The 25,924-nt window shown below is 38.6% G+C and overlaps 1 protein-coding gene across 13 annotated transcripts in view; it reads left to right on the top strand.

Moving 5' to 3' along the window:
- Nucleotides 1-25,924, top strand: part of GLIS3 (GLIS family zinc finger 3) — a 194,867-nt gene that overhangs the window by 11,379 nt on the left and 157,564 nt on the right. The window contains exon 1 of one of the 13 annotated variants that reach the window (XM_048050965.2): nucleotides 14,268-14,786. The exons of the other annotated variants lie outside the window; for them this stretch is intronic. Within the exon in view, the coding sequence (XP_047906922.1) occupies nucleotides 14,519-14,786 (268 nt within the window). The 5' untranslated portion in view covers nucleotides 14,268-14,518. Of the gene's footprint in view, nucleotides 1-14,267; nucleotides 14,787-25,924 lie in introns of those variants that run through there. 13 annotated transcript variants of the gene reach the window in all.

Raw genomic sequence — 25,924 nt, 5'->3', positions numbered from 1 at the left:
GTTTTGATATTTCAGTTTATTTTTAATCATGTGTGTGGTTTTGTTGTTGTTGTTGGGGGGGCTCTTTATTTGTTTTTTGTTTGGTTGGATTTTTTTTTGCTTTCTGTGAGGAGAACCAGCTGCAGCACTTCTAAGCTGTGTGAGAACTGTGAACTTGGTCAGGAAGGATTATTCGTCTCCAGTGGCCAAGAGAGCCTTGTTTCACTTTTGAACAGTAACCACACAGGTCTGTCAGGCTTGTTATGTGCAGAAGTGTTAATCAGTAAGCAGCTTGAGCCACACTTGAAATCTCTTCTACATACTTATTTTGCTCTCTAGTACTGTTTTTTTATGTGTCAGTTGGCACAGTCTGAAAACAAGTTGTTCATCAGTATTCTGTGCAGTTCCTTATGCAGAAAGCTTGACTCAGGCCTTATTTTCTTTTTCAGCTGTTTTCTTTAATCAACTTTCAGCAGTTTTTAAGCCTATTTATTGACGATGTTTAGGTACAGCAAGGTGTTTAAGTGATAATGATCTTAGCTGTATCCAGCATGACAGATTTTCCAGCTTTGCATATACTTCAGTCGCCTTGACATGCTTGAAAAGGAACACAAGGCCCATCAAGGCAAGGAAATCATTAATTGCAGTTCTGGTGATCGTTGGGGAGAACCATTCTTGAGCCAACAGGGATGGGCCTTGATGGATTCTTCTGTCCTGACCAGGAGTTTCCAAAATGGCATAGATGAGGATGTGAGAGTCCTCAAGTTTAATTCATGAACTAGTTTTAGGGGTGGGATGAAGAGACTGATTGCAATTCTGCTTGTGTTTGAGGAGGTTCTCTGTGGATCTTGGCATGCCTTTATAGGATATACAAGAGGTTTCTTTCATTTTAATGTAAAAGGCGGTATATAGATTCCTATAGCAAGACATACCTTTGGAGTGGTTTTTGCAGATTTATTTGTTTTATTTTTCCATCTCTCATGTTTCAGCCATGGCTTAACTCCTGAACACAAATGGTGTTCAGGCAATTTACAGTGACTTTGACTCTGTACTTTTAGAGTCTCTATCTTAACCATTCAAAACTTTTTTTTTTTTTAAGAAGAAAATACTGAAGAAAATGAAAATAGTGATATCAAAATGCATATTGGACAATGTGTTATAAAGGCCTGAGGCAACTTACAAAAATTCCCTGGAGAGTGTTAGGCTTAATGCCAGAAGGGATCAACTTTACACAGGAGCTGTAAAATCCCTCAAGAGTATTAGGCATATTGCCAACACTTACCCATTCTGTGTTAAGAGTTTAATGTAACTACTCTTCTACTTTTATCCTGTGCTTTGTGGGCTTGGACAGTATGCTTTAAAGTGAATTGCAGCTACCTAAAATACAACGAAAAATATAGTGAAAGGGTACACTAAGGGGTAGGTCACATATTATAATTTTCTTAGACAAAATATTATTCTTTCAAGCTGGAACAAGCCAACTGAAGGTGATGGACTGTATTTATCATCAGCTTTATGACACCTGCTTTCACTGTGACAGCTTGCTGTTCTTAATAGCATCCAAAGAGTCTCTCCAGCTGGAAGGCTACAAAGAAAGCAGGGGCAAGCTGGATGGGGAAGGCTACACTACACTTGCAGCTTCTGGTGGAGATCTCAGTATGCCTTTGATATAAATTGCATGTCCTGAGAAAAATTCCCAATGGACAAAATCAGGTGGCACCTACCTTCTTGAGAGGGTGACTCTTTGAGGAACATAGCATCTCCTTTCTTCTCTCCTTCATTTGGTCCTCACTGCTGCACACCTCTTTGATGCTGGTGAACAGGAAACATGTGGATTGCCTGCTTTGTTTTAACTGCTCTCTCCTACCCCTCTCATCCAGGAAACAATGTAAAGAGAAGCTGCTCTTCTGACATCTGTTCAGTACCTAAAGTGCAAAATTAGACTTCTTTTTACTTTTAGCATTCTCACACAGTTGTAAACATTGGAATGATATATTTTTTTTCTGAGAATAACAGTGGGAGTAGTTGTCCACTCTGATGAGGTTCTTTTATTCTCTGTTTTACTTATTGCTGGTGTTTCTGCGTCTAAGTTTGATAATTAGTTCTGCCTCAGAGTTCAACAGAGCTAGGGAAAGTAGTATGACTTTTTGAAAGTCCATGTTGACATGTTTGAACTTTGTCTTAGCTTGCACAATAAACTGTCTTAAAGTGTATCTGACCTGTTTCTCACTGGGTTATAAATAGCATGCACATTCTCCTTTGTCTGCATTTCTGTACCACCTATCACTTCCAGGGTAAAATTCACCTCATGCCAGTGAGCTGCTTGCAGGAATTACATGTGACTTTCTACTTGAGTTACTGGATCATGCCCTTCAGTGTGAAATATAAGAGTGTAGGTCGTCCTTTCATCAGACTTCAGATGCCAGCTCAATATGTATTGGGTGCAACAGATGGGACATGGTGAGGAATGCTGAGATCCTGATGTGAAAACATGGCTCAGTTGATGTTATTGTCAAAACTTGGCATTTGCATAAGCATGCCAGATTTTATTTTTTCCTGGTCTCCGCTGCAGTGCTTGTTGCTGGAGCTTCTTGGACTGTTGTGTGCCATTTTAGCTTCATGTCCTGCTATTCCCCCTCTCCCCTTTCGTCTGTTTTCTCTTTTTGGATTCCCAGTGATGGCCATGTTAGCCCAGTGACAGACACAACCACTACTGCATCCTCTGGCATTATTGGAATGCAAGTCACGATGGCAGGGATGAAAATATAAAACATCGTGATGGGTGTGATATAAATGTCTAAAGTGAATACGTACTTCAGGGCATTATTCTCTCTGAAACCAACAAAACATCTTTAATGCGCTAGAGAGTGTAAGACACCAGAGCAAATATACTGCCATGACATGCCTGGTGCAGTCTTTTGTACAGAATTGGTATGAACCACAGCAGTCAAATGTGGTTTTCATCTTTTATTTCCCATGACAAACTTGTTGGGTAAACAGAGTGATGGCAAAATAGTAACTATTGACTGTCACCAGCAAAACTGTTGATTGATGGTAATGTGGTGTAAGTTCTGTGTTTCAGCACAGAACTCAGAACTCCTCAGTTCTAGGAGGTAGTAGTGGTTTTGGTGGAGTGTTACAGGGCCACATTTGCTGCTGCAGCTAATTAACTGTTAAACTATCTGTAGGTGTTGGAAGTCATTTCCATAATCCCTCCAAGATGGGAAAGGGGCATAGGGAACTGCCTTCACAGATGATGAAAGGCAGAAGGACCTGGGGCAGGAGCAGTGAATGAGGTATTTCCTTCTTCAAGCCCTTTCCCTCAGTCTTGTGATACAGAGTCCAGCTGAGACATAGGAAAAAGCACTTGATTAGACAATATTCTCCACTTGCCTCTGTAAATGGATGAATTAGAACTTTTCCTTGTGATAAAAATCTCAGTTTGTCGAAGTTTTATATGGTCAGTTCTATAGATGCAGGGCAGTTGATAAAATCAGTGTTTTAAGCTGCTTTCCCCAGGGTATAGAGCAAAACATATCCCTAAGTAGTCTAAGCATTTGACACATTAATAGGATGAAGTGGAATATGGTTATTTTTTGCTACTGCTGTCTTTTCACAAAAAATGGATTTTTAAAGCCTTTTTGACAAGATGATCAGAGGGAGGAATTTCTTTCTGGAGTAATCATCCTGTTTTGTGGTTGAAACTCCTCTCATGAAGTTTATTGTCTCCATTCAACTCCTCTCATGAATTTTATTGTCTACTCAGGAAGAACCAGTTAGGACATTAGCAAATGCTTTGTTAATCTGGTGTCTTAAACTTTCTTTTTCTGTTGTGGGTGCATATTATTTAGATTTGAAAGAACAAATGATAGCTCTGCAGTAGGTTTCTTCTAACAGGATATTTTAAATAGCATACATTGGCAGTCATTGTAGCTTGTTATCCTACTTGTTCTATAGCAAGGCTGTAAATTTTCATACATTACATTTCTAGAGACTGACCTTCAGGAGAAATTAGGTTGATTGATTAAATAGTGAAGTGCTTCTGAAATAATGGAAGATATTTGTATGTTTAATTGGTTACTCTGACTTGCAACAGGCTTCATTGATGTAGTTCTGTACTTTTGAGCTTGCTCTCTTCCTCTGTCTGTGTCCAAAAACATCCCTAAATGGTTGCAGTGAAGTTTTCCGAAGGAAGCTAGTTTTCAGATAAAATCCGTTCTCATGCAAACGTATAGCTGTTTGCATGCAAACGATATATGTGTCAGCATGTGATTGATTAAAATTTCGTATATGGGTGTAAATTTAGCAATTGCATGTGTTGTTTCCAACACAAACCCATGTTTGTATACATGACCATTTTTTTGTTCTTTGTTTTGTTTTTGGTTGGTTGTTTTTTATTTTATTTTTTTCCCCTTTTGGAAGCACACAACGTGAGTTCTGTAAAATTTCGCCTTAAAATTGGACAGCTTCTTTGGGACTCTGCATGGGCAACTGAAAGTAGAAGAGGGCTGGTGCATGTAAGAAGAGCATACCATCAGTCAGTTACTGTAGCTTTGGCTTTCTTGACAATAGCAAATATTTGTTGTGAAAAAATGTACAGGTATGTCTAATACTGATACTGGTAAATGATTTCTATATCTGTCTGGTATAGATCTGCTAACCATTATCTTCCTATATAAGAGGTTTCAAATGATAATGAGATTCTGTCTACAATGCATTGTTAAGCTTTAATGAGCTAAGACATCTCTTGAGGTTTGTCAATTTAACCATGACTCTGACATTTTGTCTGAGGATGACACTGAGCTGAGAGGTCAGGAGAAGAGACATGCCTTCCCTAGTTATTGTTATTATAAAAAAAAAACAGCTACTGCATCACATTATCATTGTAAAATCCCTGAAAAGGGAACAGGTTGCCCAGAGAATTTGTGGATGCCCCACTCCTGGAGGTGCTCAAGGCCAGGTTGGATGGGGCTTTGAGCAACCTGGTCTAGTGGGTCGCATCCCTGTCCATGGCAGGGGGATTGGAACTACATGGTCTTTAATATCTCTTTCAACCTGAGCCATTCACTGATTTTGTGATTTTATGAAAGCATTTTGGCATGACAGATAGCCCTCCAGGTGTTCATACGGTGGGTGGCTAGTGTCCTGGAAGACAGATATCCCAGGGCATGCATCTCCTATTGGCACTCACAGTGCGTGATTTTCTGCTAGAGAGAAGAGCTGGTGTCCCGGCTGGCCCATGGTAGCTGTGTACACCAATGAGGAAACTTCAGCTTTCCTTCCTGAACTTTCCCCTTGGAAATGTACCCCAAAACCACATGAATTTAGATCTCTAAAAGGATACCAAATCTTGCTTCAGCAAAATCCCTGTTGGAATCAGTGGTGGTTTTGTCCAATTCAGAACTTCACGTTTGTTCTGCAGTAAAGGGATTTCTTTGCACATTGATGTGACTCCTGTCTTCATGGTCAGCATTATTTTCAGACCTTTACTCTTCTCGGATGGCAGATCAATAGGGGAAAATGTTATTTTCTTTCCTTTATGTTCAGGAAAGGCTGCTTTGACTGATGTTGCCGTATTACTATTAATTTTTGAATCAAATAAAGCCTTAACAATAAGGATTTTATTGGAGATGAATATGAAGAAGAAAGGATATTTAAACAATGATGGATGGATGCCGTACTTTACAAGTACATACGCTTTTCATTTCCACCTCCTTGTAGTGTCTGCCTCTTTTTTCTTTAAAAAAAGGCATTGAAAGGGCTTGACCATTGTTACACGATCTGTATTTCATCTTCATGACAATGACCTCCACCAGACTGAAATTTGTCCCCCAGTCCTGAAATTGTACTAGGGGTCTCCAGCACAGCTCACAGTGGGATAATGCTCTTTCACTGCAGTCTCATGGAACCAGTGTTGTTTCATCTGCAGGAGAATTCATCCTCTTCTGCTTTTAGAAAAGCTTGGGGTGATTCCTGCCTTGAATGAGGGAAAAATCCTATATAGAATCTAGATGAGCAGAATTAATACATGGCATTAAGGCTTCCTCCCAGAAATGTTTAACAGTAGATTAAAACTTTCAGTGTGGCAAAAGGACCCTGTCAAGCTTGCGAGTTGGAAATGACTAGCTTTAAACTCTTTTTTCCCCAAAATTTTTCTTTGCCTTTTTTTTTTTTTAAGTAGTTCAAGATAATGATCAAAATGTAAAGCATTAAATTTAGCACATGTAATTTTCTGAGTCTGTTGCCCATAAGTGTTACAGCTCTTCTGAATAGTACCATCAAGGACCATAATCTCAATGCAACATCTGATTCAGTACCTCTGGTGGTTAATGGAGATAACAACTGTTAATGTCAGTGATGGAGAATGCTGGCTGGGCATTATACAGTAGATATGCCAAGACTTTTTTTTTTAAGTTTTCCAAATAAGCCATTTTAAAAATCAGGGCAACAACTATAGAGTTAACTTATTGTAATGAGAAAAGTGAGAGAAGAAAAGTGAGAAAAGAGAAGAGGAGAAATCAAAATGTTCATGCGTAACTCCCACAAGGTCTCACATGGACTCCTTGCTTGAAACCAGTGTAGAGGCTTGGGTGGGGCAGCAAGCCCTGTCCAGCCTGCTCCGGTCCTTTGCAAAGCCTTTGTCTCCATCTCCCCTGAGATGTGGCTGTCCATCCACCTGCTGTTTCTCCACGGCTCCATCCTGGCACCCTGCCGTACCCTACAGTCTGCCCAGATGCTTCTCCCTGTGGCAGCCCAGGAGCACCCAGGGGTAGGAAGGGTCTCACTTCCCCTAGGGTGAGCATGGCCCTGCCCCTCCTACCCAAGTGAGCCCTTGGCACAGGAGCACACCACTTGTGGCAGCACTGCCACTGCCCTGCTGCGCTTTCAGGAGTTGCAGGGTGGGAGACGTGTTATCATATCATTTCCAAAAAAGGATTCCATTTAAACCGATTAGGTTTTATTAACATTATAATGTATTCAGTTTGCATTGGTTGTAAGCACCAAGAGTGAGGGTCTCGTATGAGCAGTAATGAAATCACATAGGTTCCCCCATTCAGGTGGTATTCAGTACTGACTAGACTTGGAAATGGAGAGATGAAAAGGTTCTCTGTTTGCTTCTTGTGGTTATGATGAACGTTTCTCTTTATTTCACATGTATTGTTCTTCTATTTATTTTGCTTCTTTTCTTTACTTGAATGAGGAGTATAAGCCTAAACTGTGTGCTTTTGGCAAGTGTTATATCCTGTCTTTTACACACACAAAAAAATCTTTACAATATAGGAACACAGTTTGTCTCTGTCTAATTCCAAGACTGAAAAGGCTTTGGGGTAACCAGGAATTTTACTATGAATGGCTTAGAAGCATCTAAAACCAAGTATTTTGAAAGGTAAAAAAAAAAAAAAGAAAAAGAAACTTCTGAGTAGCATGTTTACTTAAATATAGAAAGAGAATAGAACCTTACTGAACAGGCACTGGTGAAAAAACAGAATACATTTTCATATTTGCCTGAATTAATAATACATGTTTGATTTGAATACCATTCTTATATGACAGACAGTCATCATCTTTGCTAACATTATCAACATGAAGTTTACTTTGGCAACTAAATATAGCTTAATTGTATAACATACACTTTAATATCCTTATTCTGTCCTACTCATGTATTTTCAGTGGCTTATTTCAAAGGATAAATCAAGAGTTCAGTAGCAGCATATATGATCTAGGTTGAACTTACATTTATTATATACTACTGTTTGAACATCTGTTACTAAATCTGCAGTTGGCTTTCAAGTTCCAGCTAACCAAACTATAATTGTTCTGTCATTAATCAGCACTCTCAAAATAATTTTTGTTTTTTGTTTGTTTGTTTGTTTGCTTGTTTTTTAAACTGCTGACCAGGCATTGGTGTCAATTAATTAGTGAAATGAATCTTTTAGTGCAGTCCACACTGTTTCTTGTGGCTGTTTTGATGCTTTTGTCAATAAAAGAGGACTGCTTAAATATATGTTTGTTTTAACATTTGGATGTAAAATGAGTGGACTTTCAAATAAGGGGGAATATTTAAAATATATTCTGTAGCTTAAAAGGAGCCCTGTTCATCTGGGGACCTTAAGGCCATCTGGAAAATGACCTTCAATAACCTGTGCACACTTCCTGTCTGACTCCTGAGCAGTGGGAAGGCTACTGCTACTGTCTGCTTCTTCTTCACCTGTGCTGGAGCTGCAAGGTGTTTTTTTGTCCACTCCATCAATACCTAGACTCTTGCTATCTTTCATGCATAACCTAAAGTGTTTTTTTGGCTTCTATTTTGGTTTCTTATGGTGCTAGCATCTTTCCTATCTTGCATATATTTTCTCGACTGCTTTCTTCATTGCTGTCCAATCTGGTTGCACTTCTGATTTCCATATGAAAAGCCATTTGTTTTTGAAAGTATCATGTGTGTTCATAAGGGAACATGAGAATTTCCACTCTGAACCATGAGTGTATCTCACTGAGATTAATGGGTTCATGTGATAGGAATTTTGTTTCTTGCATCCTGATTGGTTGCAGTGGAAGTAATTGTTATTTAACCACACTTCGTTTGATATGAAGGTGAGAGAAGAAGTAAAGAAGTCATCATGAAAGATTTGGGGATCACTGGATGCATTTTAGGAGAGGGAAGAGAAATAAGGAAATTACTTTTACACAAATATTAATATTCATAGATGTTTATTCATTTGTGGTCATACAAATGCCGGACACTATTCACAGCCCAGTGAAACTGTCAATTTTTGGTAAGTCTTTATTTCTGTTAACTTGGATGGGGAGCATTTTTTTCATGAAACAGCTTTGTGTGAGTAATAGTCAAACTGCTAACTTTGACTGGAATCCCGTGTAGGACCAACACCATTAATTCTTTACATTTTTTTTGTATGGCTGTTTTGAATTCCTTTCTTACAAAAGAAAAATAGTTTTTGTTTTGTTTTGTTTTTGCTAAATATGGAAGATGCCGAAGGCTTTGAAACTTTCATTGGCCACATGGCAAGTCCTGTGCAGAAATTAAGTAGAGTTGATTTCTCAGTGGGATGTTAAGTTTACTGCTGGTTTGAAAAGTGAAACAGATTTGACTTTGCCTTGGGAAATACTTGAAAAACAAATTAGATAAGACAGTTCATGGGCCTGGTTAGCAGCTGGAAAACTTTTCATCTGTTTCACACAGCTCACTGAATGGGGGTAAACAAGGGCCACTCTTCCTAATGAGCTGGGATTGTGGAGAAGTTCTGGTGACCCTAGCACCACAATTGTGTGTCCTTTCCTTCCATGCCTGTTCTTCCACTAAGCCATTCTAAAAATCAGCATGCTTGTGCAGTGTGTGCCTTGGAACTTCAACCATTACCTCAGATAACCCTGTCCTTTTGTATCTCCTCTGCACCCCTGTTACCTTTCTGCGGCTCAGGCCCTGACAGTTATGTCAAGTAGATAGAAGACTGGCTCATGTAAAGAGCAATTACAGTAAGTTGTAATTTTGTGAGATGGAGAAACTGAAACCTGGGGCTCTTTCATTTATGAAACAAACAAAAAATCTTCAATGATGAGCCTAATATGAAAAATAAGTTTAAATAGGTCTTCTTTTTATTTTTTTTTCCCTGACAGACAATTATTATCTGATACAGAAAGTGTTGTAGTGGCAGATGCTAGTCCCATTTCACAAATTAAGTACTACACTGTGGAAATCTCTTTGTAAAATTAAGTGCTAATGAAAATGAAAATGAAAACATTTTCATCACAGAAAATGAAAATGTCAGTATATGTAGAGCAACTGGGACTAAAATTTGTAAGTGTAGGTTGAATATGGGTGTTTCTCTCTTCTGAACACAGCTCTTGATTCAAGTTTAGCAAGCATTTGTGCATTTGTGTTGGTTGTAAATATACATTCAGATTAGATTTATGAACCTGCACAAATACTGAAGGCATTTTTATAGCTTTAGATCTAAATATTCTGTAGATTGAGAAAGAACTCTTATGACTAGTGGATTTTGACAACTGGATTTTCCAGTTGTTGTACGCTGACATTTGTAAAGGCAAAAATTAATAATTTTTTTGGGAAGTCATATGGCTGAAATATTCTCAGCATTCAAATCCAAAGCTAAATGCACAAGTCTTCCCCCCAGAAGAAGGAAACAAACAAACAAAAAAAACATTCTTTTGTGTGCATTCTGCAGAAGATTGTTGAGGTCGTGGATAACTGGTGCTGAGGAGAAAATCTGGACCACTTTGCACTGGTGACTCTGTACAAGGCCTTGCAAGTAGATCAGCCCCAGTGCTCGCTGAAGAGATCTGAAAATATGAGCTGGGAAGGTCTTTCTACATATCTCTGTCTCCCAGTAGTCATTCAAGTGGGGGGTTGTACATTGTTAACAGAAAATGTTGCATGAATGATCCCTGACTCCAGCATTAGATTCTTCTTTGATACGGAGAGATTTTTGATTAACCTCTTCCATTGAGAGGTGGTAGGTCTGTGCAGCTGGAAAGACATTTCCTCTAGATGGTAACAACGTCTTCTGTGAAAGGGTGAAGGATGAAAGTTTGTTGGAACAGTTTGTGTTTTAGTCTTTGCAAAGAAATCATAGAAATTTTATTAGAAAATACTAGACTTCGATAGATTCTGGGAAAATATGTCTGTATTGCGTATTTCTGGAAAGTGTTGAAAGTGTAGGAAAAAAATTAGGTTTTAGAGTTTTAGACTAATTTATTTCATTCATCCCAGTTAAATTTCATAACATGATATTCTTCACAGGAGAGATTTTGTTGAAATTAATGTGGTAAAAATAATGTTGAAAGAAAGTTAATTGTGTCTGTGTATGAGCAGCCAAATATAAGTCACTTACTAAAGAACAATAGTAACTTTGAAAGATAGGAGAAAAATAATGTATAGGAAGTTCTTCTTCATGACTTCTCTCAAATTTTTAGAGAGCCCCGGTTTATTTTAGAACAGGAAAAACAGACTGTTAAAAAGTGAAATAATAAGGTGTTGAAGACTGGTGACTGCAAACATTTAAATTTTATTTTTTTTTTTGAATTATCAAAAGAAAAAAACCTCAGCATTGGTATTTTCAGTCATCCATACCTAAATGCAAAAGGTACAATCTGTATTTCAAATTGATTCATTAAGGTAAGTGAATTGCTCTCCTAATGCACTGTGGTAGGATTTGGTGTTTGATTTTCCTAACAACCTTTTTCATCCACTCTTCTGATACATTTTCTTACTGTTTACAGCATTTCTGTTTATTATGTATTTACACAGCAATATTTGCACCCATCATAAATGTATATGGACATAACTAAAGCAACATATTCAAAATGCAAGATGCAAACCTACTTTATTCCAAAGTGTAAGTAAATAAAATGGTAGACTTTTCCATTTTTTCCACAACTTTCCAAATTGTGTCCAGAAAATTAGAAGCCACTGATTCCTGCTGTGTGTTTGTGATGATATACTCATCACATGCCAGAGTATCCCCCTTGTATTAGAAAAATCCACGTGAAGTAACATATCTGTATTGTGTTCACGCCTGTTGACTTTGGTGGAAAATTACCATTTTAGCTGTAATACCATGGCAATTACAAAATTACCATTACCATTTTAGCTGTTTTCTCACTAACAATTCCACTTCAAGATATTCTGAGTCATTGCTAATACTGTATTTCCAAAAATCTGCTGCTGTTGCTGCACCAATGGATGCAGTCTACCATCTATGGATGTAGGACTGCAAATTACAGAAGTGCCTTTAATGTCCATACTGTGCCTGTTGCCATACCTCTTAGTTACCTATGTCTTCAGTATGTCTCTTTTCGTCTGAGATGAACCTGTGCTATGAATATTAATAAACATTTTGCAGATGTTACTGAGTCTTATTCAAATTTTGACACCATGATCCTTTGCATTAGGCTTGTGGTTGTATGTGCAGTGCAAATTCCGAGCACGAATAAGTAGTAGCACCTCTATACTAGCCTGTGGCAGGCATGGTGACTTTGTAGAGAAACAGGCTAGTCTTCGTTGTTTCCTATAGCTGGCAGTGTAAGTCAGATGCTCCATTGGGGAAGTGGTCCTTTAAAAGACGCAGGGAAATCAAATGAGATGGAGGTTGGTGGTAAGTGTAACTTCTGCTTTTGATCTCTCAGTGATTGTTTTCTTCCTTCTACTCTATCTTCTCCTATTCTTGTGCTCTGGTTATTTCCCCATCATTGCTACCTTTGTTTATGGGACTTTTCAAAGCACTGTTCAAATTCCTCTTCAGTTTCCAGTTTCTTTAGAGTGTGAGTGCTGTCACAGTAGCTCTTCATCATTAAAAGCAGCATTGTTCTGCTGTTAAAAATACGTACTTTACATATAGCTGCAGAAAGACACAGATACAGTACAGTTACAGCTAGTGTAGGAAATCTGAATAATTGAAGGTTTATTCTTGTACAAGAAGACAATGATTTTTTTTTTTCCATTCAGTGTCTTTTATTACTTCATCTTTTGCTTCTGTATAAGACTGATAAAAATTCATTTGGGTGTCAGAGCTGGTAGTGTGTGAAGGGGTACATGTGGGAGGAAGAGGGAGGACAAAGTGTACGTGGCGTGTGTCTAGTTAACCGCAAAATAATTCTGCCAGTAGGACAAAGGAATTATGCTGCTAATTGCACTGCTTCCAGCCAAGGGGAACAACAAGGACCAAATCTGTGTAAATGACAGTTAGGTTACTCGAGCTGTTTTGCATATCTGTACCTCCTGAGGTAAAAGCACTGTGGAAGTATTACCTAATTATATAATTAATTTTTATGATTGTATATATGGATACAATGTAATGTTTTGCTATTGTTGGCAAGAAGGATTGTTCCTCAAAGTTTGCAGGTCGCGCTAGCAAGATGCAGTTTTCTATTTTTTCTATATTTTACTTCCTATCATACTTTATTTTCTGTTTATTAATTTATATTCTATTGTACTTTTTTAATAAAGAAAAGTATATTTTCTATACTTTCCCGTACTTCACCACTATCTGGCTTTGTCTAGACCAAACACTGCAGGGCCTGCAAGTCCAGCACTTGCTGGACTGTTTGTTTTTCTTTTGTTTGACACTGAGAACAGCATAGCTGTGTTAGTCTGTTACTGCATGTTGCATCGTATATTTTCTCCTCTGAGATATGAATTTTGATAATCTCATTGCCTCGTACATTAAAAGGCAACGCAGACAACTGGAAGCAAAATATGCAGACCCAGCTAGCTGCACTCCGAAGTGTCTGTATCTTTCGCAAAAAGATAAAAAAAAATAAAAAAAAAAGGATGACAATTTCTTTGTGGAAGCCAAAAGGCAATACAACTTAGGCTAGAACCTCCACCTTACAAGAAAAAAGACCTTGCACTTTGTTTATTCCTTTTAAATATCATAAAGCACAACATACCCTGCAGAACAAATTCAGTGTTATAACACATTGGGCAATTCATACTCTTACAGAGGTAGGGGGTGTAAAGCACCTAGAAAGTATCTGAATTTCTATTTTTTCTTGTGTTTACAAAATGCACTCAGGAAAATGAAGTTTCAAAACACACAACAATGAGCTTGAATTTACCATAGCCACTCACGCATTTATTTGTGCATATTTATTTTTTGCTTCTCAAAAACCTTCAGCACTGGCATCACTTGGACTGATCCTGAGGTCTGAATGCAGTGGAAGTGAAACTTTATCAACACTTTTGGAAATCTCATTTTACATGTACAGAATTAGAGGTAAGGAACAAGAGCAGTGTAGGCATGAAACAAGTTTGTGCTCAAGTGCTGCCAAGAACTTCTGTATATAGGGTACTGGACAGAGCAAATTGCCTGTTATTGTAGGCATGAAACAATGGACCTTCTCACATGTCTCCAGTGGTCGCCTTGAGTTGGGTTCTTGCATATCTGCACTGGAGATATGCAAGATTTTGTTCTTCTAATACTGAGGAATATGAGCAACTCGTGTAAAAATAATTAAAAAAATCAGTAAAATTATTTTCATACACTAAAGCACTATGGAAATATTACCTAATTATATAATTAATTTGTATGATTGTATATACAGATACAATGTAATGTTTTGCTATTGTTGGCAGCATGCAAAACTGTTTAAAGATACTTCACAGACTTTCTGGTTTTTAAATAAGTATTGTTGACTCTGAATTACTATAGAAAGGTTTTGTGAGCACCAACTTTTGAGTTTTCATGTAAAGAAATTAGGGATAAACTCACCAAAAGTAGTTCTGCAGCTCTAATAGTTTTTTTTTTTAACCAGATTTCATATTTTTCCGTTGTCTGTAGATGGTTTGCATTACATGCAGAGAATTTCCAGAATAGTGCTGATGTTTGCCTGGAAGAGCTAGAACCATGGGAAAAAAAGTCCTTTTTGAGTGGTAACTTGAGCTAAGGAGCCCATTTGGTCCACCAGTGCCTTGTCCACAGTGGGTACCTGCAGGCATGTGGTTAGCTTCAGGTATGGCTGTCCCTGGTAAGTCCGGACCCCATCTGCTCTGTCTTCAACACCAATGATGGACACTGGGATCTCAGGTGCCCTGAGTTTGAGGACTGTGACTGCTGTAATGATAAGCTCCTGGCCAGCTTTGAACTTGTGTGGGACTTGCTGCTCCACCTGGATGCATAAGTCTATGGGGCCCAATGGGATTCATCCCAGGGTACTCAAAGAGCTGGCTGATGTTATCACAAGACTGCTCTCAATTATTTTTCTATGGTCTTGGGAATCTGGAGAGGTCCCATTTGACTGGAAGCTAGCAAACGTTCCAATTTTCAAGAAAGGTAAGAAAGCAAACCACAGTAATTGCATGCCTCTTAGTCTCACTTCAGTGTCTGGTAAAATTATGGAGAAAACTCTTTGACTTATTGGAAGATACCTGAAGGACAATGAAGTTATTGGTTATAGCCAACATGGCTTCATTAGGGGAAGGTTCTGCTTAATGAATTTAATTTCCTTTTATAACAAGGTCACCCACCCAGTTGACCAAGGGAAGACAGTTGATGTGATCTTTTTGCATTTTAATAAAGCTTTCAATATGGTTTCTCACAGTATCCTTCTGGACAAAACATAGATGAATACAGCTAGATGAATACATAATGTGATGGGTGAGCAATTGATTGACAGTTTGGACTCAAAGGTTTATAGTAAAATGGTGGTTACATCAGGCTGGCAGTCAGTCACTAGTGAGGTTCCTCAGGTTCCTCAGGGTTCCGTTTGAGGGCCAGTTCTCTTTAATGTTTTTTAAACAACTTGGGTGTAGGACTTGAAGGCGAACAGAGTAAGTTTGTGGATGACACTAAATTGGGAGAAGCTGTTGACTCCATTGAGGTTGGTGAGGCCTTGCAGAGAGATCTGGACAAATTAGAGAGCTGGGCAATCAGCAACAGTATGAAGTTTAACAAGAGCAAGTGCCAGACTCTGCACCTGGGACAGGGTTACTCTGGATGCATACCACTGCGTGACGAGAGGCTGGAGAGCAGCCCTGCAGAAAGGGATTTGGGGGTTATGGTCAATGGCAAGTTGAATGTGAGTCAACAGTGTGCCCTGGCAGCCAGGAGGGCCAATTGTATCCTGGGGTCTGTCAAGCACGGCATTGCTAGCCAATCGAGGGAAGGGATTGTCCCACTCTGCTTTGCACTGGTGTGGCCTCACCTGAAGTACTGTGTGCAGTTTTGGCCAAAAAAGTATAAGAAGGACACAAAGCTATTAGAAAGTGTCTAAAGGAGGGCTACAAAGATGGCTAAGGATCTAGTAAGGAATACATAAGAGGAGCAACTGAAGTCACTTGGGTTGTTCAGCCTACAGAAGAGGAGACTGAGAGGAGGGCTCATGGAGGCCTACAGTTTCCTCGCACGGGAGCAGAGGGGCAGGTGCTGATCTCTTCTCCGTGGTGATCAGCAATAGGACCTGAACGAGTGGCATGAAGTTTCCACAGGGGAGGTTCAGGCTGGATGTTAGGAAAAGGTTCTTCACTCAGAGAGTAGCTAGGCACTGGAACAGGTTTCTCAGGGCAGTGGTCACGGCCCTGACTCTGGAGTTCAGAAAGTGTTTGCACAACAGTCTCAAAGTGATCTTGTGATCAGATCATGCATGTGAAGATTCTTGATTAAAATACTCTCTGGAGTGTTGCAGCATTAGCCTAATTTTGTAAGGTCAAAACTTTTGGTATATAAAGCATTAGGACATTGATTCACTGAAAACAAACAAACCAAAACAAAGTATTTTAATCTTTAATTCTGATTTTTTTCTTATATCTGTTTTGGGGGTTTCTAGTCTGAGAAAGAATCTGAATTCCTCGGTTTCTGAGAAGACTAAGAAAATTTGTAGTGACAATGTTAAACCAGAAAGAACCGATCCACAGACTGTATTAAAAAGAAAAAAAAAAAAAAGAGAGAGAAAGAGAGAGAGAGAGAAAAGTTCTGCAAAATAGAAACAAACAGTCATGAGCAGATTCTTTTCACCTGATTGCTTTTGTCATTGATTTCTCCGCCTTATACTAACCTATAAGTTCATTAATGGTCAAACTGAACAATTGGAGTAGCTTCTTACTGTCATATCACTAAAATGAGTCTTTGAAATTAGATTCTGGAGTCCTTTGCAAGGGTTTTATTATAACTAGAGTAGAAAATAATGATACTAATCCTTTTTTTTTTTTTTTCCACTGCAACTACACAGCAAGTAAGTAAATAGACTAAGAGACTAAGATTTCTTTCTTCTAAAAATTCATGGAGAAAGAAACATTTTCTGAAGCGTTGCAAACAAGAAACCAGGGGCTAATTTACAATTCTAACATTGATGTTTCTGATAAAGCTCCTCTTATTTTTTCTTTAAAATAGAAAACTTGGTGAGGCTATTCAAATTTATATGACTTAGATTTTGTTATTTAGGTTAATATATGGGTTTTTCTAGCTGTGGTCCAGGCCTGTAAGACTGTACATGCATTTCCTGATGTGAGATACCCTGTCCCAGTGGGTATTTTTCGTTGGACATCGTCCAGCTGTTGGGCTGTTAATTGATTTGGCTGAGCAACTTGTACCTTTTTAAACTAGTATCTCAAAGATTACTTAGTGTGTTACTATTTTAGCCTACTGATAATTTTAGAAATATGTATGGTTTTACCTGCCCTTCAGCTGCAGCCTTTTGAAAAACATGGAGGCAATTCTTTTGAGCATTTTGTGATGACCATAACAGGGTTAGAAGAGTAGAAACCACAGAGAAGATCAAAAAGTGGCCATGAAGACTTTAGGCTTTACAGTTGCCTGCTTATGATTTGTTAATTAATTTTAAAACTGGCAGAGTTAAAGACACATGGGTATATACATGGCTGTATTTTGCCCTATGTATGTGAAACACGGTTATCTGTGATAAAAAGCAGCATGGTTTAGTTTCCCATGCATTCTTAGATATAGATGTGTAGTATATTCTCTTCCTGGATGGTACACAGGTATACTTAGAGGGAAACAAATCATTGCTGTAGCATATATTTGTTATGTGAGGCTAGGATTCTGTTGCAATTCTGGTTGTGTAATGAGAATATAAAAAAAAACAATAGTAATAATTTGTTTTCACAATTAATTTGATGAAAACATTAGTCTCATCATCATAAGTCAAAGAGTAGAGCTGAAACTGTCTGCCATTTATTTTAGACTAGGATTTGGACTAGATGTAATGGAGTTTGTCACTAGGTGGTGCAGCATGTAGGGAGGCGCATTTGAAGTGCTTCTACACAAACGCAGGCAGTATGAGGAATAAAATGGATGAGCTAGAAGTCTTGGCCCAGTCCCACAGCTACGACATCATTGGCATAAGCAAAACCTGGTGGGATGAGTCCTATGGCTGGTGTGTTGCAGTAGATGGTTACAGGCTCTTCAGGAGGGACAGGCAGGGTAGGTGAGGTGGTGGGGTGGCGATGTATGTGAAGCATGGGCTGGACTGTGTGGAACTTCAAGTTGCCAATGGCAAAGTTGAGAGCCTCTGGGTAAGGATTAAGGGATGAACAAATAAAGGGGATGTCGCTGTGGGAGTCTATTACAGACCACCTGGCCAGGACGACAACACCGATGAATTATTCTTTGCAGAACTAAGAGATGCCTCAAGATCAACTCCCCTTGTCCTTATGGGGGATTTCAACTTGCCAGACGTCAATTGGGATCACCACATGGCTGACACAAGCAAGTCCAGGAGGTTCCTAAAGCGCCTAAATGATAACTTCTTGGTGCAGGTGCTAAGAGAGCTAACTAGGAAAGGTGCCCTCCTAGATCTGTTGCTGGAGAACAGAGAAGGTCTTGTGGGAGACGTGGCAATTGGCAGCCATCTTGGTCATAGTGACCACAAAGTGGTTGAGTTTAGAATTTATGGTGACAGAAGGAAAACTGTCACCAAAACTTCAGCCCTGGATATGGGGAAAGCAGACTTCAGGCTGCTCAGGGAACTAGTCAGCAAGGTCCCCTGGGAAACTGCTTTTGAAGGCATTGGCGTCCATCAGTGCTGGTCAATCTTTAAGCACTGCCTCCTAAAAGCACAAGATCAGGCAATTCCAAAATATCAGAAGTCAGGCAGGCGGGGCAGAAGGCTGGCCTGGCTGACCAGGGATCTTCTACTGGAGCTTTGGCAAAAAAAGAAAGTGTACGGCTGCTGGAAGGAGGGTCAGACGACATGGAAGGAATACAGGGAACGCTGTTCGTGTTTGTAGGGAGAAAATTCGTGTGGCCAAAGCCCAAACAGAGTTGAAGCTGGCCATGTCTGTGGGAGACAATAAAAAAGGTTTTTTTAGATATGTGAACAGAAAAAGGAGAACCAAAGAAAACATAGGTCCGCTACTTGATGGGGAAGGTCTCCTCACAGACAATGACATAGGCAAAGCAGAGACGTTTAATGCCTTCTTCGCCTCTGTCTTCAACACTGATGATGGGCTTCGGGACCCAGGGTGGCCGGAGCTGGAGGACCATGACGGTGGGAATGACAAACTCCCAACCGACCCTGAACATGTGTGGGATTTGCTGCTGTACCTGGATCCATAGAAGTCCATGAGTCCGGATGGAATTCATTCCAGGGTGCTTAAAGAGCTGGCTGACGTCATCGTGGGACCTCTCTCAATTATTTTTCAATGGTCTTGGGAATCCAGAGAGGTCCCAGTAGACTGGAAGCTGGCAAATGTTGTGCCAATTTTCAAGAAGGGTAAGAAAGAAGACCCTAGCAATTACAGACCTGTCAGTCTCATGTCAGTGCCTGATAAAATTATGGAGAAGATGATCCTTGAAGTTATTGAAGCACACCTGGGGGACAATGCAGTCATTGGTCCCAGCCAACATGGGTTCATGAGGGGTAGGTCCTGCCTAACAAATTTGATTTCCTTTTATGATAAGGTCACCCAAGATCATGATTCTAGTTCTTTCTGTTGCCTGATACCAATACGGCATCCTTAATTAAGAAACTAGTTACTTTCTTTCCTTAAAATACAATGTGAAAAGTCTTGTGAAATGCTACAACTGTGTTATTTGATTGGAAAGTTGATTTTTTAACACCTATCCAATGTTTAATATTCCATTTTCTCATAGATTTTAAAATAAAATCACCCTGAGAAAACATTCCTCTTTTGAAAATGGATCCAGATAATTTTTGTTAGAAGTAAATTTGAAGTCCCGAGTGATTCCTGAACTACAGACACTCCCAGAGCAGTACTTTTTGGAGGTCTCTTCCAACCTAGATGATTCTGTGATTCCCTTACCACCCCATTGCTCTGGTTCCACACACATTTGTCCCTCCCAGAGCAGTCCCCTGACTTGTCTTTTTTTGTTTGTATGTTTTGTTTTCTTTTTCCATATCTAATGTACTGGGTCTGGCCAGGATGGAGTTAACTTTCCTCACAGCAGCCCATGTAGTTCTGTGTTTTACATTTGTGGCTAGACAGTGTTGATAACACATCAGTGTTTTGGCTCGTGCTGATCAGTGCTTGCACAGTGTCAAGGTTGCCTCTCCAACCCGCTGCCCCTCAAAAAAGTCCAGTAGTCTGGGGGTAGGCAGGAGGCTGGGAGGGAATATTTCCAGGAGAGCTGATCCAAACTGACCGAAGGGATATTCCATGTCATATGGTGTCATGCTTGCAATAAAAGCTGAGAAAATGGGGGAGGATGCAGGAATATCCGTCGTGATGGCATTTGTCTGCCTTAGTGGCTGCAACATGTACTGAGGCTCTGCTTCCCAGGAAGAGGCTGAACATCTGCCTGCTGATGGGAAGTATTAAATAAATCCCTTATTTTGCTTTGTTTCTGCGCGCAGCTTTTGCTTTCCTTATAAACTGTTGTTGTCTCAGCCCAGGAGCTTTTCCATCCTGCTTTCTTCCCCTGTGCTCTTAAGGAGGGGAAGCGAGAGAATGGCTCGTGGACATCCGGCAGTCCACATCTAGGCATTGAATACGCTGGCAACCCCAGCCTGCAAATACTCACTCTTTCTTCATCCAGCTTGCCTGTGCAGACTTGGTTCTTTAATATTGTGTTAATGAGAAGAGCTAGTGGTATCAGAGAAAAAATAATATAGCTGTTTTTCTGATTATTGTCTTTTCTTCAATTATAAGTTTTTAAATTCTTCTCTGTTGGCATGGGTTAGTCTTGTGCAGTCTTTTGGGAGTGGAACTGGATTTGTTTTATGTCTTTAGCTTGCAGTGCACATCACAAGTACTTTAAAGCAGACTTTTTTTTTCTTTTTTTTTCTTCCTTTTTTATTTTTAATGAAATTTAACAAACAGTAAAACAGAATGTGGATTCCAGTAATAGTGAAATACAACTATGTCTGCCTGTAAGATGCGCTGATTTATATTCTATTCACATTAACATCAGGGAATTCTAATCCTTTATTCAATGAAAATCACAGCAGAAAACCACACCATAATACTAAAGAAACACACAATAAATCATATGAAGAAGTGCAACTGAACTTCTGTGTATGACAGAAGTTTGAAAAATGACCTAAGCAGCTTATATGGCTAGGTTTTATTTGTAAAAACAACTTATGTACTTGGGAATTTAACCTCACTGAAAGTCAACAGGATTAAGTCCTCAAAAATCATGTAATTGGTTTTGAGCATTTTGTTTTTACCTATATAGCACATTCTCTCCATCAAGCTAACATGAAGATAGGTATCACTTGATTTTGTAGAAGTATGGAGGAAAGATGCACAGCTGGGATCACCAGCTTGTTAAAAAGATTTCACTGTCCATCAGGATATTTGTGTGGTTTTCTACCTTTTAACAAAGCTGCTTCAGCTCAGAGCAAAGCGCCTGTACACTTGCCTTTTATATGCCTGTGTCCATGAACACTTCTTTCCACCCCTCAGACTTGTTTGCAGACACACATACACACCGGTGCATTGGTATGCCAGTATGGTTTCCTGTGTCTTCGCATCAGACCTTACTCAGTAGCCAGCTTGGGATGCCAAACCCTGCACACACAGCAGCCTCCTCTTCACAAAGTAATAGCTGTGGTTAAGATGTCATTCTCCATAAATCAGATTTGGCAAGGGTGACGGCAAAGGGCAGGAGCTGGAGTTGTCTTTGCAGGACCTGAGCAATTTAAGTGGCCTTAATCCTCCCTCTTATTACGCTGGCTTTGTGGAAGGTAGATGGACTCACTTTAACTAGAAGGAATGAGCTTTTTTTTCATCTTTTCTTTTTGGTCACATCAACAAAAGACCTGGGAAATTCCAATTAATTAGCACGCCTTGGGCTAATGAAAGAATAAAATTGAAAGAAAAATGTCTGAAGCTCTGAGAAGAGTGGAAGCATGTAGTGACAATAGAGATTTTAAATATTTGTGGCAGTTTGTATAATTTTCCCAGGGTTTGTCTCTCATCGCCTTGAAGGGATAAGAGTGGAAAAACAAGTATAAGGGTTTGTTTGGGTCATGGTGTAATAACATATCAGCTTTTAAGAAATCTAAATAGGCCATAATATGAAGAATGGTGATAATGACCTCTTCTAAAAGTAAGTTTAAATAAGATTTTTAAAAAGAACCACTGTCCTTTTACTATTGCAGTACACCTTACTGGCCATATATTTCTTAGAACAAGACTGGCTGTGGAAACAGTTGTAGAAATTTCCAGAGAAGTCACAGTAATTGTGCAGGTGGACTCTTGAGTAAATTCTTAGTCTACAAAATGCTTTTCTAAACTGCTCAGAGATATTCTTAAATTCTGAATTGAGAAAATGCAAATTGCGTATAAGTAGGTGCACCTTTATAGTAGAGAATATTCTGTTAACCACAGAAGTCTCTTTTTATGAGTTACACTTGGCTATTGGCCTCTATATCTTTGCATCTCTTAGTTTCACTGGTCTTTATGTTTCCTTATGGACATGCCTTTCTGAGTTTCTGAACTTACGGACTTTAGACAAAACAGTCACAGCTACTGAATCCAAGGTGTGTTTGAGCTGATTGTCATGAAGGTGGAACAACCAGAGATTTAGTGTGGTAACTTTTTTAATGATTAAAATAACATCCATCAAAAACATTTTATTTTTCTTTCAAGTTCTTTGTTCAACAACAACAACAACAACAAAAAACTGCCTTTCTGTTGTGTGTTGTGGAATGAGATTTTCATAATGCTTAGAGATACTGCTGGTGTAGAAATTCAAACTTTGATAGTGTCTGATAAACATGCTTGAAATGTGTATATCAGTTAACAAGATTATCACTTGAAAAGACAATTGTATTTTTACTGAAAAGTTTTTTGAGGTGGTAAAATGTATTGGTATTTAATGATGCATGAAACTTTTAAATGAACCATGAAAGCAATAGTTAAACTAATTAGCTGAATACAAAGCTTCTTAGAATACATACGTTGTGTGGGCTGTATACTTGTTATTTCTGCCTAGTTAAACTGACAACTAGGATAAAGTTCTCACATTATCTTTTAGGAGAAACAACATTAAACAGTATCTTGTTTTTAACACAAGGAAAAAGAGAAAATTTCTTGTTTGTACTGCTCAGAAACTCAGGGACAATGCGGTTTTAAAAAGTACGCTTTAGTTATCCTTGAACAATGGACTTAATCTGGGGAACAAAAACATACTGAATGCAACTGCAAGTCACTTACATTCCTGCTTGCATACTTCAAAAGCCAGTTTCTGCAGTTCTTTGCATGTTAACATTTGCCACCTGTTCTTAAATATTGTCACTATTCGACAGGTTGGCATTTGTTCTTCTTTTCTTCTGCTTGTGCATTTCAGTCTCTTGAAGGGGTAGTGAGACTTTCCTGAAAAGCAGGAATGAAATAACTTGAGCTATCCGTAAAGATCTAGAAAGAGGTTCTCACATGGTATTGTGATTTAACATTGGACAAAGCCTTTACTGCATGATTTTTTGCTGAACAGATATCTCCTGCTGGATCATGAGACGCAATGACATTGATGTGTAATGGTGCTGAGTGACACCTGGTCTGTGCTGGAGGTAGAAAGTAACCTCCTTGCTCTTGCATGCTCCCATGCAGCTGGTGGCAGGCTTTTCTAGGGGTAGGTGGTGATAATTCATTGGAGTTAAGGCAGTATACACCAGCTGAGTCTGTCCGCTTATTCTTAGTGCTCTGCCAGATGGAGCTAGCTTCCCTGTGTATAAGTGGTTAGAGGAGGGAAAAGATCTTCTCTTCTCCTGGGACCTGGATGGGCACTGCCTCTCTATTCCTCTTTGCTCACTGCTGATACGACCACGCAGACAGGAGAAGTGAGTATAAAGTGCACACAGGGAAGTATTAGACGGTGTTTACACACAAGACCAAGCATGGCCCAATAAACACAGCAGCAAGAAATCAGAAAATATTGTGTGAACAAGGGGTATAATACTATGCTACCTTGCTTCAAAAATCTTTTCGGTAATGTTCTGCAAGTGCCCATGGTTACAGATAACAAAGCTCCTGTCTACCTTTTTCTGAAACACTAAGGATATGGAAATAGCAGAAAATATCTCATCTGAGCATCTTTTAATTAAAATTATGGGGAAAAATATTTGAGGAATGTTTTGAAAAAATGCTAAGTATGTATTTTTAATGTGAAGAAATGCACAAAAGTGCTGTGAAGGTTCAACAGTGTTACAAGGAAATTGTTGTGGGGAAAGAAGTGTTACAAGGTGCAGAATTATTTTCCTAAGGTGTTATCTTAGTTGTCTGTTCTTCGATAGGGAGATATGTTGTTTCCCTTCCAGTTTAGTGCAGATTTTACAAAAATTGAATGCAAATTACTTATTTCCAAAAGTGATTCATCCAGGTAATGATTTCCTAATCCTGCTTTGCAATCTTTTGGGTGGCTCACTGGTACACGATAGTTCTGCATTGCAGACAGGTGATATCAGCAAAGCAGTATTCCAACAATACTGATGGAATTTATTGGTTTTATTTTGCAGTTGAGTACAGCACTGTTAAAGGGGCAAAGTTTTTCTCTACAGATTTTGTCTGGAGTCATACCATACATAGAGTATTGGGAAGTTTTAACAATACTTCTGTGGTTTTTTTTTTTCCCTCAAGTTGTTCCTCTTGCAAGTCAGTTGATAAAAATAATAAACACAACAGTTTATGCTCTCATGCTTGTACATACCTATGCTCTGTGTTCACCTAAGTCAGATTCAAACAGTATTTTCCCAGTGGGAGTGGAACTCAAAGGAACTCTCATTCCATTGCTATTCTCTTCTTTTTTTTGTTTTGTTTTGTTTGTTTGTTTGTTTTTTAATACTTGTGTATTTCCATTTTGGTTATAATTATAATTGTAATTTTTACTGTTAATATTGTAATGATATTTTAAGGAGCTTGCAAATACTGAAATTGAGAATGTGAAACTTTTTTTTTTTTTTTACCATCAGATTAATTTACTAGCAAGGTAATATATTGCATTACTTCACTAGTGGAGTTTCTCTTAATTCATACCAGTTATTAGAGAATAATATGTGGCTTGCACAATGTATTCATTTTTCAGAAAGACAGACTAAATGGTCAGGCTAAGGTTTGTAGGTAGAAACGTAAAAGAAGATGCCAGGAGAAACTCACATCTCAGAGAAATGGTACGTACCATAGACCAAAGATGTAAAGGAATATGTTATCTGTACTAGAAGAGAACATACTGTACACTATCCTAACAAAGACAAAAGGGGAAGCACATGTATGTAGAAGATCACGTAAAGAAAAAAAAGAGAGAGAACAAAATAATATACTTTCATCAAAAACAAATAAGGAGTTCATTACATTTATATTTTAGTCCAGTTAAACATTTACTGGTTTGTGCAGTAGTTGACTGATAACTTCCTATTTTTTATGCAAAATAAGCAAACAAATCAGCTCTCAAACACACTTTTTAATAAATGGGTGACCTTCCTTTTATAAATTAAACTGATAGTTTATAATGAAATATAACAAATGTATTCAGATCTAATTGAAAATCAGTTTTACAGTGTGTGTTTTCTTCTGGAACTTACCTGAACCTAACAGTTTCATAATATAGTCTTAGTTTAGTCATTAAAGACTAATTTTCATTTGTTTAAATTCAGTGGTTAAAGTGTTCCATAGAAGTAGATGATCTCATTGCTGTCTGCTTCAAACCAGCTAAGTTAATTACCTGCAAGGTATTGTTTTCACCGGTCAGTTCTGGATAATTTTTTACCCTGGTTTCACTTGAAGGGAGACATTGTTTTTTATTGTGCTTTGTCAGTCTCTTTTGTCTCACAGCAGAGCTGCTGAAAGTACATGCTTGATTACTTCATACAATGAATGGCAAATAGCATTGGAAATTAGTGCAAGCTAATTTACCAAGTGCATTCTGATAGTAAAGAAACTGCCTTTCCAAGATTGAAAGCATGGAAAGCTTTCACAGTGCATGCATAATACTTTCTCATAATACAATATGGTCATACAATTCTGTTTAGTGTATTTCCTCAAGATTATTTTTCT

The sequence above is a fragment of the Anser cygnoides genome, chromosome Z (assembly GCF_040182565.1).
Source record: "Anser cygnoides isolate HZ-2024a breed goose chromosome Z, Taihu_goose_T2T_genome, whole genome shotgun sequence".
Lineage (NCBI taxonomy): Eukaryota > Metazoa > Chordata > Aves > Anseriformes > Anatidae > Anser > Anser cygnoides.
This window is presented reverse-complemented; position numbering and strand designations above follow the sequence as displayed.